At 36.8% G+C, this 22,974-nt stretch overlaps 1 protein-coding gene across 5 annotated transcripts in view; it reads right to left on the reverse strand.

The window, feature by feature from the left end:
• The window catches only part of LOC111421673 (polypyrimidine tract-binding protein 1 heph), a 304,079-nt gene that overhangs the window by 113,275 nt on the left and 167,830 nt on the right, over window positions 1-22,974 (reverse strand). For all 5 annotated transcript variants that reach the window (XM_071201568.1, XM_071201567.1, XM_071201571.1 and 2 more), the window contains one exon: window positions 18,695-18,799. In XM_071201568.1, coding sequence (XP_071057669.1) covers window positions 18,695-18,799 — 105 coding nt within the window. The remainder of the gene's footprint in view (window positions 1-18,694; window positions 18,800-22,974) is intronic.

Genomic DNA, 22,974 nt, shown 5'->3' on the forward strand with positions numbered 1-22,974 from the left:
ATTATAAATATGTATAAGTCATTAGGGTCTTATATTTTCCTTATTTTATGCGCACATATAACACGAAACCTTAATGTTGTAAGTTTGTAAGAGGATAAAGCAAAGATTTACACATTTTGAATTTAAATTCAATATTGTTAATTTTGGAACCGGTAACGTCTCTCTAAGTTTTAATGATGTATTAACTTATACAAGTTAAAGTTTGTAGGAGGCGGTCGACGGAACCGCTATCCGAGAATTAGCGGCAAAACTTGCAATAATCCTCAAGATCCTTACTTATATATTATAAGTGTTCTTCGGCGTGGAGCTTCACTATTTAGAAGCGAGCCATATAATCCTTTTAGTTGTTCCAAGTTGAATTTGCTTATTGTAGGTGGTGGTTTTTCGTTGACGTCGAGACTTGTTTGGGCAAAAGCTTTTGCCTCGACTACCGTTCGAATTACTCTCGAGATTGTTTGTTGGTGTTTGAATTACGTCGTCCGAAGTTTGGGGATTACCAAAGTGTTCAGTGAAAATGTTGGCGAGAAAATAGGGGAAAAAGTTTTCCTCTCGATCGTTTTATTGATGTCATATTTTTCTCGTTATAAGCAATGATTACACTTTATAATAAATATTAATAACTTTTCTTTTTTTGTTTTGGTTGATAATAAATTTTTGCACTCAAATAATTGATTGCTAATGGCAGAATATGTCGAATGACGTCAATGTCGTGGTCGAGTTGTGGTTTCGCCGACGAACAATTTAATGAATTCTCGCAGTTGCGAAAATAATTGGCCGGTGTGTTTTCGTTTCATTACGCATCGCGATCGACCGGCGGACGTTGTTGACGTTTTTACGCACATATTTAAATTAATAATAATACTGTATTCATTACAGTTCGGGCATTATTTCGGTTGCGGAATTTCGTTGCGGTTGCACGGTTCGATATTCATTGCGAAAGCGAAAATTCAGCTAACTGTAAAATGAGAAATATTGTAAATATAGATATATTATATTTTCAGCTTGAAAGTCATAATAATAAATGGGTTTGAAATTTTTTTAATTTAATTTGTTTGCTTAAAAATAACCTTCAATCAAATTGTATTATTAAATTGCATTTATCCATCCAAAACGTTGATTTTCAGTTAGTTAGTTTACATTATCCAACTAATTAATAGTTACAATATTATTTCGAACATTATGCGAGATAATTACTCTGTGTTTGGGCAATTAAACCGAAGGCAAATGATGCGATGTCAAAATCTTACCATAACATCAACACGTCCGCTATTAACCCATTTGCATCATAAGCTCACATATGCGCGGCCATTCCTCATCATTAAAGTTACTTACGTATCTATCATACTAAGGCCCACTTTTACCACCTCTTGATAAATTTAACCGATAGATAAATTGGTGCTCTAAGGCCCACTTTTACCACCTCTTGATAAATTTATCCGACAGGTAAATACAGCTCTTAGCCAATGAGAGTGCTTAAAACCGCCGTAACCATGGCAACTATCCTCTAGATAGTTTATCAGGAGGATGGTAAAAGTGGGCCTTAGCCAATGAGAGCGCTTAAAACCGCTGTAACCATGGTAATTATCTATCGGTTAAATTTATCTAGAGGTGGTAAAAGTGGGAGTTAATATTACAATATTTTTGTGTTATAAATCGTTATCTCCCAATTTCGATGTCCGCATAGGCTATCTCCGAAACTAAAAGAGATAGAAAAAAAAGTAGCTGACATGTCATAATCTCGTTTTTCGAGAAAATGCTAATGCCGAAAACTCCGAACAGCTATCGTCTTTTGTTTTCGCCCTATCGGCAAAAACTGAAAATTTTACAAAAACGACAATCGCGAATATCTTACTTATTATCAAAGATGGAGTATTATAAATAAAACATTATATGGGCAACTTTTTACGAAGAATTCAGTGGCGTAGGTAGAATTTTTTTCCAATCATTTATTTTCGAGATTTTAGACGTAACTTTATTTTTTTAAATGGAAACCATAGTTGGCTATGACTTAAAATAATTTGATATTTTCTCTTTTTTTTTCGTACTTATATTATTAACCTTTATGGGGAGGATATCAACAAACAAATCAAGGATTTGGATAACTCACGAATTAGACAACGCAAGCTGTTGAGCAGTTTGGCCTTTCTACGAAGATGCAGAGAGAAGAAAGTAACGCCAACCTTCTTGAAGGTGAAACACCACATCGACTCCGCTGCAGCACGTAGAATTTTGATTAGGACAGAACAAGCACTGCTACGAGAAAGAATCCACAAGACCTTCAATGATCTACAAAAAATAAGTGAGAAGTTACTACGACTCCACCTCTCACTTTCCAATTGTATATCCGGAGAAGACTGGGACAAAGTGGACAGACTAACAATGGAGAAGGCTAATCGCGAATTTCAGAAGACCCGTGACACACACATCAAGAAGTTTTAATCTCTGGAACGCCGGTCGAAAGGCGCCAAAGGATTGAACTACGCAATCGCCCCGAAGAAGGTCCCAAAGGAGGAAATCATCTGCGAAGTGGAAGCAGCTGTTCGAGGGATGCCTGCACTGAAAGCCGAAGAGATCCGACAAGAAGTTGCGAGAGTATTGAAGTCAGCAAAACCACCAAAATCCAACTTGACGGTTGGTGAAAAGAAGGCACTCCGATCTATAAAAGAAAAATCAGAAATCGTCGTGTTACCAGCAGACAAGGGGAATGCCACCGTTGTTATAGACAGGAAAGAATACGACGACAAAATGATGAACCTACTGGACCCAGCCACCTACAGGAAGATCAAGAAGGACCCCACAGACAAAATCGTAAGAAAAATGAAGGAACTGATAAAATCCACAGGAATTCCAGCAGAACAGCAGAAAGGTTTGTTTGTGCAGGCGCCGGTACCACCAAGAATCTACGGACTACCGAAGATTCACAAACCAACCCAACATACCAGCTGGCTAAAGATCTTGCAAAGATTCTGTCCCTCTTTACAGGTAACACGGAATCGTATGTCAGGGATTCTACACATTTTGTGGAATCGGTAAAAGGTGTAAAGCTGGATGCTGGGGATATGTTGGTAAGTTTCGATGTGGAATCCCTTTTTACTAGGGTACCAGTTAAGGATGCTGTAGAGGGTCTTCGCCGAAAACTCATTCCGGAGGGTTTACCAGGATACGTGCCAGATCTGGTGGAGTATTGCTTATCGTCGACGTATTTCAGCTGGAAAGGAGAATTTTACGAGCAGTTCGAAGGGGCAGCCATGGGATCTCCACTATCGCCAGTTATAGCTAATTTCTACATGGAATTATTCGAAGAGGACGCTTTGAAGAAGAGCCAGTGGAAACCAAAACTATGGCTCCGATATGTGGATGACACGTTTGTGATATGGCAACATGGTCAAAAACGGCTCCAAGAGTTCTTGGATCACTTGAACTCTCAACATCCTATGATTAAGTTCACCATGGAAACAGAAACTGCCAAAAAACTACCTTTCCTAGATGTGTTGGTCACCAGGACGACAAATGGAGATATAGAACTTGGTGTATACCGAAAGAAGACCCATACCAACAGGTATTTACAGGCATGTTCACATCATCATCCCCAACAGAAGAGGTCCGTGATCCGTACATTATTTCAGCCAGCACCGAGACTATGTGAAGGAGAGAACTTGAAGAAAGAGCAACACTTTCTACGAGGCGTGCTGCAGAAGAATGGATACACTTCGAGGGACATAAACCAGGCCATCAAGCAGCGAAAGCAGAAAGAGGACACGGTAAGTACAAAACCACTTGGACTTATCTGTCTTCCCTATGTTTCAGGTGTAACGGAACGAAAAAAGAACGACATCGTAGTGCGGTACGGCACGGTCAGCAAAATTCGGAACACACTCCCGATAGCCAAGGACAAACTAACTCCATTAAAAGGAGCGGGAGTCTATCGACTATCGTGTAGTTGTGGGAAGGTTTATGTTGGCCAAACTGGACGCAACGTCGAGTGCCGCATCAAGGAGCATGAGAGGGATGTAACGCTGAAGAAGATCCAGCAGTCGGCGGTTGCGGAACATTGCCATGCAGAGAGGCACCGAATAGACTTCGAACAAACAAAGGTGCTGGCTAGGGACAACAGATACTACCAAAGACTGACAAGAGAAGCCATAGAGATTCACCGACATAAAAATAACGTCAACAGAGAGGATGGCTGGGAGCTTAGCAGAACATGGAAGATGGTGGTGAACACGAAGACCTCTTCCCGCCTCACACCGAACGCGATGCAATTAGTTATTAATTAGTTTGTAATTAGCGTTAACTGATTAGTAATTAGTTTTTCCGACTTATATATAGTTATATAAGTGATATATATAGTTATTCAGTTTTTGCCGATAGGGCGAAAACAAAAGACGATAGCTGTTCGGAGTTTTCGGAATTAGCATTTTCTCGAAAAACGAGATCATGACATGTAAGCTACTTTTTTTCTATCTTTTTTAGTTTCGGAGATAGCCTATGCGGACATCGAAATTGGGACACCCTGTACATGATAATAAACAAAATAAGATCAACACAAAAAATGATGTAAGTCATTCATAATCAAGGTGAAACACCTAATAATAATACGCAATCGTTTACACAAGCATTACGAAGTTAAAAGTTGGTTTCTCTATCATTCTTTTTTCTTTTTCGCTGTCGTTCACGTTCTTAGAGATCCATCAACATGTGGTAGATACGCTCCGAGACGTTCTGAGTCGTTACCTGGACACTGACCAAGGATTTTGCAGTCAAGGTTATTTGTAGTCGTTTGTAGCTTGGTTGTCGGTAAGGAATAAGCGAATTCAAAGACGGGCGAGTAAGAAAAACGATTTTCCAATTATCGCCAAATGCAAAAGGTGCTTTTACCTTAACTGCTCCTCGTCTAATGGAGACAAACGACCGCGTGGTGGTTTGGTTTATTGGCGATTTACACGATTTAGATTCTGTACAAATTGTTTTTTGTCACTTTTTGATTTAAATGATTTTAAATTCATTCGATTGCCACCTATCAGCTCATAGGATTCTCTATACTCATTCCCTTTCTTTGGTCACCTATCTCTATCCCGAACAATCCCAATAATAATGTAATTATACTATTGTTTAGCTTCTGATGGGATACGACCCGATTGTTCATTCTATAGATAATTGGTGGGTATCGGCTATCACATAATACACATAGCAGTAAACATTTAGAAGATACAATACCGCCTACAAGAAACTATTTAATAAATGTTCGCCTTCACGAACGTAAAAGGGGTAAATCCGGGAAAAAATAGCGTACATCTCCCTCGGGAGATTAGATTCCGCTTTAAGGTGCCTCCGGTTTCTTGCTGGCTGGGCGTGGGGCCCTGTGGATAAGACCGGATAGAGCTTAGAGGGTGCCTCGCCGTAGGGGCACATTCGATTTCGAGCTTACACGAGATTTACGTTGTTTGGTTTAGTCTGGGTTCGTCCCAAAAGCTCGCGTGTTCCAAGAGCTTTCCTGTTGCGCCCTCCTACGGTGAAAGTTCGGACATTGGTGAAGTTGTACTTTTAAATCGTCTAAAATTAAACGAATTCGGAGAAATTTAATGTAGTGCATAAACTAGTTCTGTTAAATCTGACCGATTATATATAACTATTCGAGGCGCATATAATTTCACGACTAGTACGAATTACGATTATTATCGACGGATACGAAGTTCGGTTCACAATTTCGAATCCCGGATTCGAGTCGATCCTGTAAAATCGGGTGGTATGAGGGAAAACGTGGTAAACTGCCTGGAGATGGGAAACTGGTGGAGGCGCCGGGATGTTATGAATAAGGGGGCGACCGGAATCGACGAAAATTGTCGTCGGTAATGAGATTTTATATCGATTTGGGTTCGCGTTATCTACCGGAAGATTAAATTGAATAAAACGAGTAGTTTGTTTACGGTCCTCATCCCGGAGGTGTGACTTCACTTTGAAAACGACGACTAAATTGGATTTTCGGTTTTCTGTTGCTTTATTTTTTAGTTTTCATAAGATTTATATGTTAATAAAACATTCCAAGTTGTATTTAAGGTGTTCCGTTTTATATTTTATTCTTACCAAGGAAAATTGTAAATTCGGTACGATGTGAAACCAAATAAACTGGTAGAACCTTCGAAAATTATAGACGATTTACTGGTGGCTGGACGTTATGCGTCCTACGAGAACCATAGTTCACTGCTCCCTATTGGGAGGGTGCCAGGTATCCTTCGCGAAAAGGAAACGAGCAAACTCAACCCGGAACTTTGATTTACAACTGCCGACTTCCACTTTCCCGCTGCACGTTTCGTATACCCCCTCAATATCCATCCCCCATTTTCGGAGTTTCTTTCGATCGCTCGTTACATTTTTAATCCTTTCTCAAGGCAATAACGCACGGATGGGTGGTCCTTCTTAATGAAACAAGTTGAGGCTAAAACCGAAATTTAACGTGTATACTTAAGGGGTGGTTCACCAACGAAGAACTTTAATACGAAATTGCAAACTTTCTTGTGGAAAACTTAACTCCCTATTTTATATACAGGGTGATTCATTAGCTCTATGATAAACTTTGGCAGATGAAAGGTGATGCGATTCTAAGGAAAAAATGTTATATGAATATGGGTCCGATTCATTTTGGTTAAAGAGTTACAAGCCTTTGAAAATTTTACGCAGTTTAATAGGCAAATGAAAATGTAACATAAAAAATAATTTTAAAAATTACAAAAATTGTTCGAAATGTCCGCTTTCAGCTTGAATGCACGCCTCACATCGACGAAGTAAAGATTCTATCACACGACGTATGATATTTGGATCATTCCTTATGCTAATGGTACACAAGCTACATGGTAATTTCTACATGGTACACAAGCTGCTTCATGTGATCGTGGTGGCCAGACTACTGGACCTCCATTGCCAATCCACTTGTTTGGAAAATGTTCATGCAACCAAGCGATGACTTCTCTTCCTCGATGTGGTGGTGCACCATCGTGCTGATACCACATATTTTGAATGATGTTAAGTGGTACGTCGTCGATAAAATCGAAAAGGTTATGTCCCAAGAAATTTCTGTACATATTTGCATTTAAGCGTTCATTTATCACCCATACAGGTAGCAAAGAATTGTTCAAAATGCCACCCCAAACGTTTACACTAAACCGTTGCTGAAATCTTCCTGGTCTAATTGCATGTGGATTTTGCAAGGACCACACGTGTTCGTTATGATAATTATTTATGCCGTCCCTAGTGAAACACGCTTCATCAGACCACAGAACTTGGGAAATGATGTTATTATTTTGAGCATGTTGCTGAATAATCCAGTGGCAAAATGCTAAGCGTTGCTCAGTATCTCCAGGATGTAATGCTTGAACATTTTGGCAATGAAACGGATGAAACATTTCTCGATTCAATACATGCCATACAAAACTTTGGGATATTTGTAACATACTCGCTATACGCCGAGTACTAATTGAAGGGTCGTCAAGTACTAAATCAATAACACGTTCTTCATTTTGGGGACGAACGGAATGTAGTGGAGTGGGGTTACGTGTTTCTCTCAGTCTGCGAAATGATGCACTAAACACTGTATGGGCAAGTTGATGTCTATTTGGAAACCTGCGAAGGTATTCTCTTGCTGCTTGCCGAGCGTTTCCGTTACAAAGCCCGTATACAAAAATAATATCTGCATATTCTTCAGTCGTAAATATATGCATTTTCGTTTTCGATCAAAACTCTGACAATTATAAACTTTGAAATACACAGAATAGAGTAAATTGAAATGTTTGACATAAAGAACTCAGTTTTGTTATCACAGCCAACTCTGTATTTGTGTTTCATAATTATTGTTGCGATTATAAGTACGAAGGCTTTCACGGCCGGTGTGAATTAAACTAAGATTAGAACTAAAACTAGAACTAACACTAGAAACTTTCTCTCAACATCCTATGATTCAGTTCACCATGGAAACAGAAACTGCCAAAAAACTACCTTTCCTAGATGTGTTGGTCACCAGGACGACAAATGGAGATATAGAACTTGGTGTATACCGAAGGAAGACCCATACCAACAGGTATTTACAGGCATGTTCACATCATCATCCCCAACAGAAGAGATCCGTGATCCGTACATTATTTCAGCGAGCAGCGAGACTATGTGAAGATGAGAACTTGAAGAAGGAGCAACACTTTCTACGAGGCGTGCTGCAGAAGAATGGATACACTTCGAGGGACATCAACCAGGCCATCAAGCAGCGAAAGCAGAAAGAGGACACGGTAATCACAATGGATTTATCTTCGCTATGTTTCAGGTGTAACGGAACGAATTGCTAGGCACCTCAAGAAGAACGACATCGTAGTGCGGTACGGCACGGTCAGCAAAATTCGGAACACACTCCCGATAGCCAAGGACAAACTAACTCCATTAAAAGGAGCGGGAGTCTATCGACTATCGTGTAGTTGTGGGAAGGTTTATGTTGGCCAAACTGGACGCAACGTCGAGTGCCGCATCAAGGAGCATGAGAGGGATGTAATGCTGAAGAAGATCCAGCAGTCGGCGGTTGCGGAACATTGCCATGCAGAGGGGCACCGAATAGACTTCGAACAAACAAAGGTGCTGGCTAGGGACAACAGATACTACCAAAGACTGACAAGAGAAGCCATAGAGATCCACCGACATAAAAATAACGTCAACAGAGAGGATGGCTGGGAGCTTAGTAGAACATGGAAGATTGCGATTGTTGCAAATCTTTACTTCGTCGATGTGAAGCGTGCATTCAAGCTGAAGGCGGACATTTCGAACAATTTTTGTAATTTTTAAACTTATTTTTTTTTTACATTTCCATTTGCCTATTAAACTGTGTAAAATTTTCAAACGCTTGTAACTCTTTAACCAAAATGAATCGGACCCATATTCATATAACATTTTTTCCTTAGAATCGCATCACCTTTCATCTGCCACAGTTTGTCATAGAGCTAATGAATCACCCTGTATAGCATTTTATTTTTTAATGTATTCCTTTTTTACAGGTTAACACTTGACTTTCAACCATACCAGATGGTTATTTCACATACTTCGAATTGGTTTCATGCAGAAAATGAAAACGAGCAATGGTGCGAATTCATTAGGACGAGATTCCAGCCATTTTTCACCGGCGCCACTGTCGTATCTCGTTCGCGCGTCATTTGTTTTCCATTGTTTCGTGCCACGGAGCCGTCGCGGAGCCGTTGCAGTCGCGATTATTGCTGGCGCGCTCCTTTCAATTCGCGAAAGCGAGAAAAACAGCCGGGACCTAGCGGACAAAAGAAAATGGCAAAAAATAACGTAGGGCGAGATTTAATTATGAAAATCTTGTACGGGCATAAAGGAAGATTGGAAAGGGGCCAGTTTTTAAATTCCTACGCTTTGTCGGACGGATTGCTTTATTAAATTCGAATTTTTTTTATAATAAAGACGATAATATGTGCAGTAACCCGTAATAATTAATGTTAACTATTTAGTATAAATGGTCTTATAATTTCGGAGAGTTGCTCAGTTCAGGTAGAGATTGTATAGAAAATGGACAGTATAGGTGATAATATAGGTACCTCGTTCTAAGGGAAACCTGAGGCAATACGACATTACGATGACCAGTAACTATTAGTTGAATAGTCGCAGTTCACAATAGGTTTAGATTCCTACGTACACTTTGACTGTAGATCGGATTGCGCATCGAATTCTCTCGTTTATTATACAAACTTGTTCTCGCATAAACTGATAAGTCGATTACGCATATTTGGTTGCTTTAGTACGGTACAAAGGGCTGTACTTTGAAGTCACGCAACCGTTTTTGTTTGAAAGTAAATAGTAACGCGTTGTGTTAAGTAAACGCAGCGGCATAACATGAACCTATGTTCTATTGATCTATATAAAAGAGGGAAACAATTGTTATATCAGAAACATTTTCGAAAACGCTTTTTCGGTAATCGATCGATAAATAAAATTGTGGTTAAACGAAACAACTATCCGATTTTTAATTCTTTTTTTGAAAATCGTTGTACAAAAAAATTTTAAATTTGGTAATTTGATTTGATGTATCCATGATACTTTCCTACAAAAGTCGTGGTTTTGACGGAGTGATGTTATGTCGAAACAGCCCAACAAATCAACGAGGTTTCCAACATTAAATAAAATTTTTTCTGTTTCGGATTACTAAATTATTGCCAAGAGAAACCCCCTAAGATAAAAAAATTTATATCACTAAAGAAGAGTACAGGGTGTCCAAATTTCGATGGGTTTGCAGAGTATCTCAGTTATTATGAAGGATAGAAAGTTGCGGCTTTCGTAAACATGAGCTACTTTTTTTTGAAACTTACAGAGTTTGTGTGTTTCAAAATTTACGATTTTCAGAAATCCCTGTATCTCGGCTACCCGGAAATGTAAAAACAGGTTCTAATAGATTTTTTCACGTAGAATCGAATGGTGCACGTAGAATTTTTCTAGTCATCACGGTTTTTGAGTTATAAAGATTTAAGTATTTTAGAAGTTGAGTATTCAGTATTTGAGTTGTGTTTATAACTCAAACACCGTGGTGACTAGAAAAATTCTACGTGCACCATTGGATTCTACGTGAAATAGTCTATTAGAACCCGTTTTTATTTTCTTACTAAGTTTCCGGATAGCCGAGATACAGGAGGTGTCTGAAAATCGCAAATTTCAAACACTCCCTTTATATCAAAAACGAAGAGGACTATGAAAATTTGGTTTGCGCCATAGTAAGTTTCACAAAAAAGTAGCTCAGGTTCGCGAAAGCCGCTACTTTCTATCTTTCATAATAACTGAGATACCCTGCAAACCCATCGAAATTTGGACACCCTGTACAGTGGTTCAAATTCGATGTTCGAATAGGCTAACTCGAAAACTATAAGAGTTAGAAAAAAAGTAGCTGACATGTCATGATCTCGTTTTTCGAGAAACTGCTAATGCCGAAAACTTCATAGCGCTATCGTCTTTTGTTTTTCCCCTAGAGGCCAAAATTGAAAATATCGTAAAACCAATAAGTGCAATTATCTTGGTTATTATTATAGGTGGAGTATTATAACTACGACATTATATGGTCATTTTTTACAGAGAATTTCATGACATAGTCAAAAAAAATTTTTCGGTTTTAGATTTTGAGAAATCATGAGAATTTTCGTTTTTTTAAATGGAAACAACCACTGATTATTCGCTTGTTAAATTTGTTATTTTTTTCTGATTACAAAAATATAGGGTTCAACCGGTCTATTTCTTATTGTTTTAGAATAAAGCTAAAAATAAACTTTTTTTATAAAATTTCCATCTAGTGTCGTCGAGGAAATTAAATTTACAGTTTTCTGTAAGTTACGGGGGGTAGGTAAAATCTAAAAAGTTAACAATTATATACGAAGATATCTTCTGGTATTTAAAAACAAATAATTTTTCAATATGTAACATTCTAACAGGTCAAAATTTTCAAAATTTTCGTAATTGTTCTTAAAAACAGGATTTTTAAAGTGACACTCCAGAAAATTTTTGAATACAAACAAATGTTGCTATGTTTATTTGAATTAAAAAAAAAACATATGAGCGTCATCTATCGATAATTTATTAAGTCATTTAAAAATAATATTAAATCGTAATAAAAAATGTGAAATAATGCAATCTATTCCAACTTTTGTGTAAAACATATATAAATTAAACAGTTCAACAAATATATTTATTTCAAATATCAGAAATAAGTTTTTTTTTTAATTTTTAGTTATAGAACCGTAATTTACAGGAAACTGTAAATTTATTTTCTTCGGCGACACTAAAAGAAAAGTTTATTTTTAGCTTTATTCTAAAACAATAAGAAATAGACCGGTCGAACCCTATATTTTTGTAATCAGAAAAAAATAACGAATTTATAAAGCGAATAATGAGTGGTTGTTTCCATTTAAAAAAACGAAAATTGTGATAATATCTCAAAATCTAAAACCGACAAAATGTTTTTGACTACGTCATCGTCTCTGTAAAAAAGTGTCCATATAATGTCTTAGTTATAATACTCCACCTATAATAATAACCAAGATAATTGCACTTATTGGTTATACGATATTTTCAATTTTGGCCTCTAGGAGAAAAACAAAAGACGATAGCGGTATGAGGTTTTCGGCATTAGCAATTTCTCGAAAAACGAGATCATGACATGTCAGTTAGCCTATTCGGACATCGAATTTGAACCAGCCCTGTACACTCTCTAGTTCTAGGTCTAGTGCATTGAGGTCTTATATATAATCTAGAGTGCGTATGCTGTTGTCCCCACCACGCCTAAAATGAAGCCAGAAAGGTCGCCATGTTAGATGTACCAACTTAGCGGGAAATTCGAAATTCTTATATATATTTATGCAAGAATTTACATTATTATATACTGGAAAGACAAAACATTAATATTTATTGATAAATAATTAGTAATTATATGGTATTTTAAAAGAACTTAATAATTTTTAGCCATGACTCTTATAATTAACAAACTAAAAAGAAAATATTTAAGGAACAGTCCTTAATAATAAACTTTACTTGAACTTCAATTGAAGACCTCGGTGCAAGAAGGGAGTAGCTTCATTTATCAAGAGAAGGAGCCTTCTTATACCGAGGTCTTCAACTGTTAATTACAAGTCAACTAACCAGAAACATTTTATGGACTGTTGTAAATAATCGTCCAACTTAGCAAATTATAAAAAACTTATGTGAAACGAAAAGAATTCGAAAACTTTCAACAAAAATCAAATTTAAATAAAAATAACAATATGTTTATGAGAATTATGAGGTTATAACTGTAGGTACAATAGAGACTTGAAACTATAGCTAAGTTCAGGTCGGTACATCCAACATGTCTGACTTTCTGATTACCCCCACCACCACCACATACGCTCTCTACATTATATATAAGACCTTAATGGTCTAGTGTTAATTTATTCTAGTTTTAGTTTTATTCAGAGCCAGGTTGTTATATAAAAAATAAACTGAAACTAGTTATAGTGTTAGTCTAGTTTTAATTCAATTAACACCGGCCGTGAATGTCTTTCGTAGTTATTTATCTACACTATAAACTAACCTATACTAAACTAACTAAACTGTAGTAAAGGGAAAGAAATATAAATCGAAATCTGTTGGTCGCGAGATAACGACGACGAAACTAATAAGAAACCTATAAATAAAACGCCAGGGGGGGCGTTCACCATCACATTAAGGTGGAGGAGACCGTAAACGGCGAAAGATGACACCGGATATTAGGGAATGGCGCCATAAAAAAGTTCGCGGTGTTTCTACACCCGGTGCCTTTCTATATGAAATAAGCCGTCACTGAGGCACGATATATGCGCTTAATGCGGCCACTCTACCGACCTGTCGTGGTATTAGCGGCACGTGTTTGAAGTGATGCATTACCAGGTAGGAAAAAAATGTTGAAAAAACAGATTTACTATTCCAAACCCGTCGGAATATATCGGATAAAAGAAAATCTTGTAGTCTCTTTTAATAACCAAACTTCCAAAAACTTGTTTTGTTTAACACTTTTCTCACATTACCCCTTCGTAATATAGACAGATATAAATCTACCCACAAAACAATTGTGTCATCCGAAGCGCGGTGGTTTGTATTAAAGCAATGTGAGATAATACCAGAAAATCTGTAGCGATCAGTCTATGCGACAATTCGATGGGAAATTGTACGTCTATAACGGTATTAACTACACATGCCTTGATTCATGCATAATCGAGGCAGACGAGAATCGCTCGAAAACATTTCGTAATTATGCCCAATTCCCACGGAATATTCACGAGTTATAATTTCATCATATCTTTATACGTTTACTATTTTATTGACAAATTTTTGACTAAATGATTTTTGAAAAGCGATTTTATAACAATGGTTTGGGAAAATGAACTCATAATGATTGAGATGGAGCTAAAGCTAGAACTAACACTAGACTTAGAATTAGAAACAATCGGATTTAGAGATTCACAAATAAACACGAATATTTCTACTTGTAGGTTTAGTGTTAGTTGGGTACTATTAATTCTAGTTTTAGTTTTAATTTTAGTTGAATAGACATTCAAGTTTGCAAATACACCATCAATCACCAACAGCTTTAGCATTTCCAGGTCTGATGTGATTCGGAGAATTTACCGTTCCCTATTCGATTTAAGCCGTTCAAAACGGATCGCGCAATATATCATAGCGTTAAAGGGTAACTTTCGCAAGTGCTCCCCATATACTTTCTGATAAAACTTGTGTAGCAAAGAAATACAAAAGAAAATTAAATGTTTAACTTTTTTATTCGTTGAAATCCTCGCGTTGAGGCTACCCTTATTTAAAAAATCGTTGTTGATTTCGTTATTGGTAATTGAAAGACCGGCGAGACGATAGCAACAAACCGCCCAGCAACAAACTTTTTCCTTTATATTTCTACCTACTTCTAAGGCCCATATCTTCTTTATATAGAAAGATAGCGAAAAACTAAGCACACGGTTGGAAAGCTTGATCTTTTCTCTATCCTAAACCGAGTTTTCGTCCGCCGTTATGTTGATAATGAGAGCAAGTAAAAATAAGAAACGTCCCGCTGCATTCAAATTACCTTAAAATTATCAAACTTCACGACCTTGTGCAGCCGTTACCAGATGGAAATTTAACAAATGGTTTACATATTCGGAAAGAGCTGACCTTAGACTATCTTATTCCGAGTTTTCGTCCGTCAATATCTGTCGACGTCTGTAAAGAAAACGCTCCTGAAAAGAAGTCTACAGTTGACAACAAACTTTACTTTTGTATTTCCATTTATGACCTTTTCGGACGGATATCTTTGTTATTTACAACGCTAGCGAAAAACTAAGCACACGGTTGGAAAGCTTGGTTGTTTCTCTATCTTAAACCGAGTTTTCGTCGCGCTGCCTACGCTTGGGTCAATAACTCTCTTATATGACGGGGAGAAAACCCCAGAACTATATTCATTTATGGGAAATTTTCTGCTCTTTTCATCGGTATATAACACATCTCAATCACACGTTTGCACAATCGTTTTTCAGCCTACCAACAAACTTTCCCTTGTATTTCCGTCTACTTTTTGGTCCAATATTTTCGTTATCTAGAAAAATAGCGAAAAACTAATAACTCGGTTGGAAAGTTTGGTCTTTTCATTTAAATCACCTCAAAATTGCCCCACTTTAAGGCCTTGTGCAGCCGTTATCAGAAGGAAATTCAAAAAATGGTTTACATATTCGAAAAGAGCTAATCTTGGCCTGTCTTATTTCGAGTTTTCATTTACAGATGCCGTCGTCAATAATAATATATCTGCCAATATCTGCCAGCGTCTGTAAAAGAAAAGCACCTGAAAGACAACCTACAGGTAGCAGAACGCAATCACTTCTTACCCTAACTTTCTTATTTGATGAAGGAAAAACTGGAACAAAGTTTTACCCGAGCTTTTATTTAAAACCGTTTAAAAACATACAGGGTGTCCTGTTAAGCGTACGGAGCGGCTGTATCTCTAGAACGGTAAGGCCAAGAGGTTTGGGAAAAAAATCCTTATAAGCAGTGTGACCAAGAGAAATAGCTGGAAATTATTTTGAAGTTCGTAATTCGACCGCTAGGGGGCGTAACTGCCATTGAGAAACATAAAGTTGCCTCTATCTCAAAAACTTAGACAATGAGCTATAACTTTGACCACATCATTTAATAGCATGGATAATACCGCATCGCTTTTGTTTTGCGATATTTCTCATATCTGTCATAATAAGGGAGGGGGAGGCCAATGCGTTTTCATATGTTTACATTTTAATATCTCCTAGACCATTCAACCGATTTGAATGTTTTCGGTGTTGTTTGAAAGAGCATTTTATGCTCTTTTTAAAGATATTTTCAGTAAGACCGTCTGCTTTAAAACAAATGAGCTAGAGGACGTTATCTGCAGCTATTACATATTTTTGTGATTTTTGAAGAAAAGTTAAATGGAACGATACTATTTACTTCACAGACCCTTAGTCACCTTAAAATTTGCTAAATTTTAGTGAAAACCGCATCTCGATATCGCCACCCGTTCTCGAGTTGTAGAAGAAAATGTTAAAAACTCGAGTGCCATCAATCGGATCCAGTTACCTCATCGAGAAAAACAAATCACATTACCATGGTAACTGTAAACATGTCATTTACTAACGCAGAAGCGTATGATAGAGCGTATGATGATTTATTTTCAATGTTTCGAATACGATCCAACTGCATGGCAAAAATGTGCAATGCAATTACGACAAAGAAAGACATTTTTCTCTAGAAGTGTTTTTAAGATTGACTTAGCGATTACGGAAAACTGGCAACGTGTAGCCCATTCCGACATCTCTATGAATTCGTAAATCATATTGGTGCGCAATGTGATCCCACATAATCTGGGAACTCCGAAAACAATTGTCCACAAGAGTTCTCAAGAGAATAATATCTCCACCACGTTGTTTTACATCAGGCCTTAACAGATACCGATTATAATAACAGACTGAACTATTACCATTGACTTTTAAATATGATTTGGACAAATCCAAACCTTTTATCACAAATGTTATGGATGCATGAAGCATCTGTCCACAAGCTGATGTAAACTTGCATAATATGCATTCTTGGTTCGAGCAAAACCCACATTGCTTTCACCCCTTTATCTATTGGGTAGACTAAACGACCTGACTTTTCAAGAAAAACCAATAACCAGGGAAAATATGACAAAACACTAAATACCAGTAAAAAGTGTCCAGGGAAGAGACTTAGCAGCGCTTTTTTTTTTTCGTCGAAACTAGATTAAATAAATGCATCGAGGTTTATGGAAGACATTTCGAACATTAGTGAGCTATTTTTGCCAAAAATTTAAGTTATTCTAAGTGTTTTGGTTTATTTTGTTTTATTATCATTGTTGATGTTTCATTGATCCGTTGGCTTTTCAACACGCCTAAAAAGGCTAGTTTTGAAGCAGTTCTAAGCTTGGATAAAGTGTGAAGGAAGGTTCTAGATAATAAAATTTTTGTTATCTCTTATTTGTTTCCTAAGGTAACTTGATCCGATTAAGATATACGAATTTTTAACATTTTCTTTTATAATTCGAGAATGGATGGAGATATCGAGATGCGGTTTTCACTAATATTTAGCAAATTTTATGGTGATTAACGGTCTGTGAAGTAAATAGTACCGTTCCATTTAACTTTTTTTCAAAAATCACAAAAATATGTAACCGCTGCAGATAACGCCCTCTAGCTTATATGTTTTAAACCAAGCGGTCTTACTGAAAATATCTTTTAAAAGAGCATGAAATGCTCTTTCAAACAAGACCAAAAATATTCAAATCGGTTGAATGGTCCAGGAGATATTAAAATGTAAACATTTGAAAACGCATTGGCCTCCCCCTCCCTTATTATGACAGATATGAAAAATATTGCAAAACAAAAGCGATGCGGTATTATCCAAGCTACTAAATGATGTTGTCAAAGTTATAGCTCATCGTCTAACTTTCTCAGATAGCGGGAATTTTATGTTTCTCTATGGCAGTTACACCCCCTAGCGGTCGAATTACGAACTTCAAAATAATTTCCAGCTATTTCTCTTGCCCACTTTGCTTATAAAGATTTTTTTCCCAAACCTCTAGGCCTTACCGTTCTAGAGATACAGCCGCTCCGTACGCTTAACGGGACACCCTGTATGCGTGTTTTTATCGGTAGGGGCTTTTTCAGGTGCTTTTTTCTTACAGACACTGATAGATATTGGCGGACGAAAACTCGGAATAAGATAGCCCAAGGTCAGGTCTTTCCGAATATGTAAACCATTTATTGAATTTCCGTCTGGTAACGGCTGCACAAGGCCGCGAAATTTGGTAATTTTGAGGTAAATTGAATGCAGCGCGACGTTTCTTATTTTTTCTTGCTCATATTATCAACATATCGGCATAAACTCGGTTTAAGAAAAATAACCAAGCTTTCCAACCGTGTGCTTAGTTTTTCGCTATCTTTCTAGATAACGAAGATATGGGCCCTAGAAGTAGGTAGAAATATAAAGGAAAAAGTTTGTTGCTATCGTCTCGCCGGTAATTGAAAGAGCGAACCAGGAAGATCTGGGTGGGACGTTTGTATCTCATCTACATCATTTACATTGGTTAATGAGATCGTCTCCCGGGTGAAACAACGATAGTTTGTAGAACAACCCTTGCCAGGCAGATCTATCAATTAGCAAGATTGCTATTGGAGGGTACGGCGAAAGGGGTCACCCGAATGGCCCTTGGCGACTATCTGTCACCGGCAGGGAGCCCCCCTGATTGTCACCATTCCCCAACATACGCTTAAATCAATATTAAATTATTATTGTTTCTTCTACTTTATATTTAAAGATAAAATTTTGTGGGATGCCTAATTATTAATAAATACTTTGGATTCGTCTTTAGGACGGTTTTAGCTTTTGCCAAAGTCCAGGTTAAGATTAAAAGCGCTATTTGAGAACGAAAGACGGCAGATTGATAGAGAAGAGAAACCCGCTCCGGAAGGAACATATTTTAAGATTAAAAAACTTTTTAATTAAAATCTCTGTGCTTAAGAAGCGACTTAAAAAGATCGGTAACGGATCTTGAATTTTTTTCTTTATTGGCGATTGCTTTTAAAGCTTCTCTTTTAACGGCAAAGAGTTTTCAACCACTTACCTTTATTCCTATGTGAATTGGAAAATCCGGAGCTGTGGTATTTATCGATGGCAACGGCTGTAAAACCGGAACGATGGGTAACGGGCAGGACATCATATTGTCAACCTAAAAATAATAAATAAATTAATTAATTTAAAATGCAATATCGAATTGGATTGGTGTTAAAAGCATTCATGTTACAATAGGAATAAATCGGATTCATTTCAATATCATCCGGTTCAAAAACTAAAATTTGCGAGTTCGCGCATATTGCATTGTCAATTATACAGCCGGATTAATTAATAGTACAAATAACTGTTGTTCGCTAAACACAATTGGTACATACATACAGCTTACAACTTATTTCCATATCGATTATCGTTCGAGTTTAGAGGAAAAAAAAATGATTTGCAAAGTACGATTGTTTAAATTAGTTTAAACGTAGCTAATTTTCGTGGATCGCAGTTCTGTAGTCGGGCGGATGTCATCAAAAATTGATGAGGATAATGTTCGCATAATGCGAACGCGGTCGAACGTAAAGCCCTAAATATTTTAGGGTCCCCGGAAATTACGCTCTGCTCGATGCGTTTTCCGCGCCCCATCGTTAATGATCTCGTTAAATTTTTATGCGACTATTAAGACCTTTTTACCAAGATGATTTTGCTGTAATTTATTTTTAAATTAAATAAAAACAATGTGTGCGAAAAAATTAATACTGAAAAAGCATGTTCGACATGCGAATATACCCCCAAAAAATACAAAAGGGTTCAAATCTAGTAATTAAACGTAAACACGGTGGGGGCAACTACATCATTAAAGCCGCGAGGAAAGCAAATGCCGTCCGCAAACTAAATTAAATCTAATAAAAAATCCATTCTCCCAGTAACGAAAAAAGGCAACATTTAATTAAGGAAGCAATTACGCGATTTTAGCAGAGTCTGCCACCATTGCGTTTAGCGTTCTCTGTTTGGGGAAATGGTCGAGAGGGTGGCGGCGACCGGGTAAGGGGACAAAGGGTCGCCGCCCGCGCGTACTGGGAATAAACAGAAACATTCGGACCTAATTGAAAACGTATTTCCATTAACCGAAGCGCTAATTGGCACGTTACCACCAACAAAATAATTATTTAAATAAAATACACCGACTATTCACTCGAATTTTATTTATGATTGTTTCACCAAAAATTATTGCTTTTTATGTATTTTTTATTCATTATTTAATAAACAATAAATATGTAATAAATCAATTGAATTGCATGAACATTTCTCGAGGTTACACGGTCAGCAAAATTTCTTTTCAATAAATCAATTGTTTGACCAACTGTGTGGAGTACCGGCAATTTCATATAACTGGCAATACATGAATGCAGTAACCATAATTACGAAACTACTATGTACTTGCACTGTCCCACATAAAATGCAACGTAGCTTAATAATACAGCAGGCATTGGGTAGTTTTGCAAAACTTTTGTTTGGAAAAAGGTGACGTCCTTATGATAACCCTGAGATTTTCGCCGTCTTAAGAGACGCACTGCAACTTAACATTTAGAAATTAGGCAACTTAACATTTCTCCCAGAAAGTCTGGTGATGAAAAACATTGATATCAAATATAAATTGATATCAGATATAGTAGAAACCACGAGAGCTGGCAGTGACAGATCACATAAAAATGGTATGAATCAAGATATGGACGTATGACTTAGATTATTTCACCACATACATTTAAATGTAGGTTATACCGAGAGATCAAAAAAGCCGGTCCGCTAAAAACTACTTTCCCAAGCGCTTGATACCAATACTTACTTTCCTCGTCACAGCCTCCTCCCATTTCTACTCGTTTTTAATTTTCAACGTTCTTATTGGTCGACGAGGTGATATCGATTTTTAGTTTCAATGGTTTCGATCAGCTGAGCTGAGTCGTGTTCTTGGTTTTGGCGTTTGGTGTTTTCAATATTTCATTATGAATTTATTGCGGTTTTATTTAATATTATCTGTCTTTATTAAGACAAAAATTCGATTGTGATTTTTCTCTAAGGTAAATAATTATTTTATTTTAAATCAGTTTGGTATAAATTTCGTTGATTTATTTTTAGGTTAAATCATACCGTTCACCTTAGAAGAAGACAAGTTTCAAAGTTTCTTCTCCAATCTTATCTTCGAAATAGAGTAAAAGATCAAAATGGGGTATGAAAATATTCAACAAGTCTTTGTGTAGAAGAATTTAGGGAGACATGTCTGGAAAATATAGTGAATTACCTTATGTCATGAGTCATGACATTAGGAAAGTTGTCAAAGTGCTTTGTTACAAGAATTCATTGAATAATTACATGATGATGAATTGAAAGAAGGGTTTTTTCAACATGACAATGCAACTGCACGAACAAACAAAAGATTCCTTCATGAATTTCATGATGATTGAGTAATCAATAGAGGATGTTGGCCACCTCGCTCACCCGATCTAACTCCACTAGATTTCTTTTTATTCGGTCATTTCAAAAATTCTGTCTACAAAAACCGTTTACAGACCAAAGAAGAATTGGAAGATGCAATACGACACAATGTTCAACAAATAACTGCAGAGCAACTTGTACAGGTCTTCGATAATATGAAAAGAAGAATCACTTTATGTTTAGAAAAGAATGGTCAAGATTACCAATCTTACTCCAGAGAGAATTTATTTCGAATTTTCTTTAACGAGAGTAACATTTTTAATTTTGTGCGTGTCAGTTTTTAAGGTTATGTTTACTAAACTAAAAGTTTCCTCCCATTTCCCCACCACTATTAAATCAAGTAGAAGGAGGGTGTGACCTCTGTGACGAGGGCAGTAAGTATTGGTATCAAGCGCTTGGGAAAGTAGTTTTTAGCGGACCAGCTTTCTTGATCGCATTGTATTAGTAATGGAGGTTATATGTCAAACATTGTCAAAGATATTATTTAATGATTTTCCTTTCATAGAAAACATTTTCGGCTTGTGAAAACACCAGCAGATTCATGACAAAGCTCACAAGACGTTTCGATTTGAGGCTATAATTATAGAGTTACATCCCTTAGAAGAACAGACGTACTTTTTCGACGTGGCCATTTGAATTGTACAGCAGACATATTAAACTAATGCTATCTCTTTCTAACACACATAACTCTCTAGCGATTTGTGAAGTACGTATGGTATTTGTAAGAGCAGAAAACGAAGATTTACTGCCAGCTCTCTTGGCGTGTACTATATACTACACAGCTCTACATCAAAAAAATTTTTTTGCAAATTTTTATGTTTTCAAGTGCTCAGATTACAAATATATTCATGAAAGTACTGAATGTGCTCTTATTTATTATGATTTTTACATATCTTATATTTTGAACAATTATCGGCTTGTTAGTAATAAAATTTATTTTCCCAGTCATGATTAGGCTTCTGCGCAACTTTTTCGCGCATACAAACATCACGTGATCCCTACTCTCAGACCCCTTACTCCGCAGAACAGCTGAGATCTCAGTTATTTGACAATGTTGAAGTACTTACACGTGAATCTGGTATTTGTCTTGTCTTTTAAAACATGAGTTCGTCACGAAGAAAGTGTAAATATAGTAGTTTGTTAAACTTACTGACTGGCGCCTTTTTATTGACAGTTGTAAAAGTAGTTTAAAATGCGTCTTACTGCACAATGGAAATAAATTTGCATCAATTCCAATTGTCTATTCAACAAAACTGAAAGAAGAATATGAAAATGTTAAATTAGTTTTAGAAAAAATTAATTACTAGGAGCATCAATGGCCGATCTGTGTGGATTTGAAAATTGTTAATTTTTTACTTGGTCAACAAAATGGATACATGAAATACCCTTGCTTCATTTGTATGTGGGACAGTAGAGCAAAGCAACTTCGTTGGGAACAAGATATTTGGCCTGTAAGAAATTCTTTAACTGTCGGTAAAGCCAATGTAATAAGGGAGACAAAATCATATTTCCACCATTACATATTAAGTTAGGAATGATAGCAATTTGTAAAAGCGTTGGACAAGGAAGGAGATTGTTTTAATTACATTTGTAGAAAATTTCCGAAGCGAAAAGTTGAAAGGTGGAATATTTAATAGTCCTCAAATACGGCAATTGATGAAAGACACAGATTTTATTAAAGTTATGACTGTTCCGGAAAGTAAAGCTTGGAAAAGATTTGTATTGGTAGTCGAAAACTTCCTAGGTAACCATAAAGCACCAAATTATGAAGAAATTGTACAAAATATGCTGACAAACTGTCAGAGCAAATATGAGTATTAAGTTACACTATCTCCGCAATCATCTGAATAA

This window comes from Onthophagus taurus, chromosome 2 (assembly GCF_036711975.1).
Source record: "Onthophagus taurus isolate NC chromosome 2, IU_Otau_3.0, whole genome shotgun sequence".
Taxonomy (NCBI): Eukaryota; Metazoa; Arthropoda; class Insecta; order Coleoptera; family Scarabaeidae; genus Onthophagus; species Onthophagus taurus.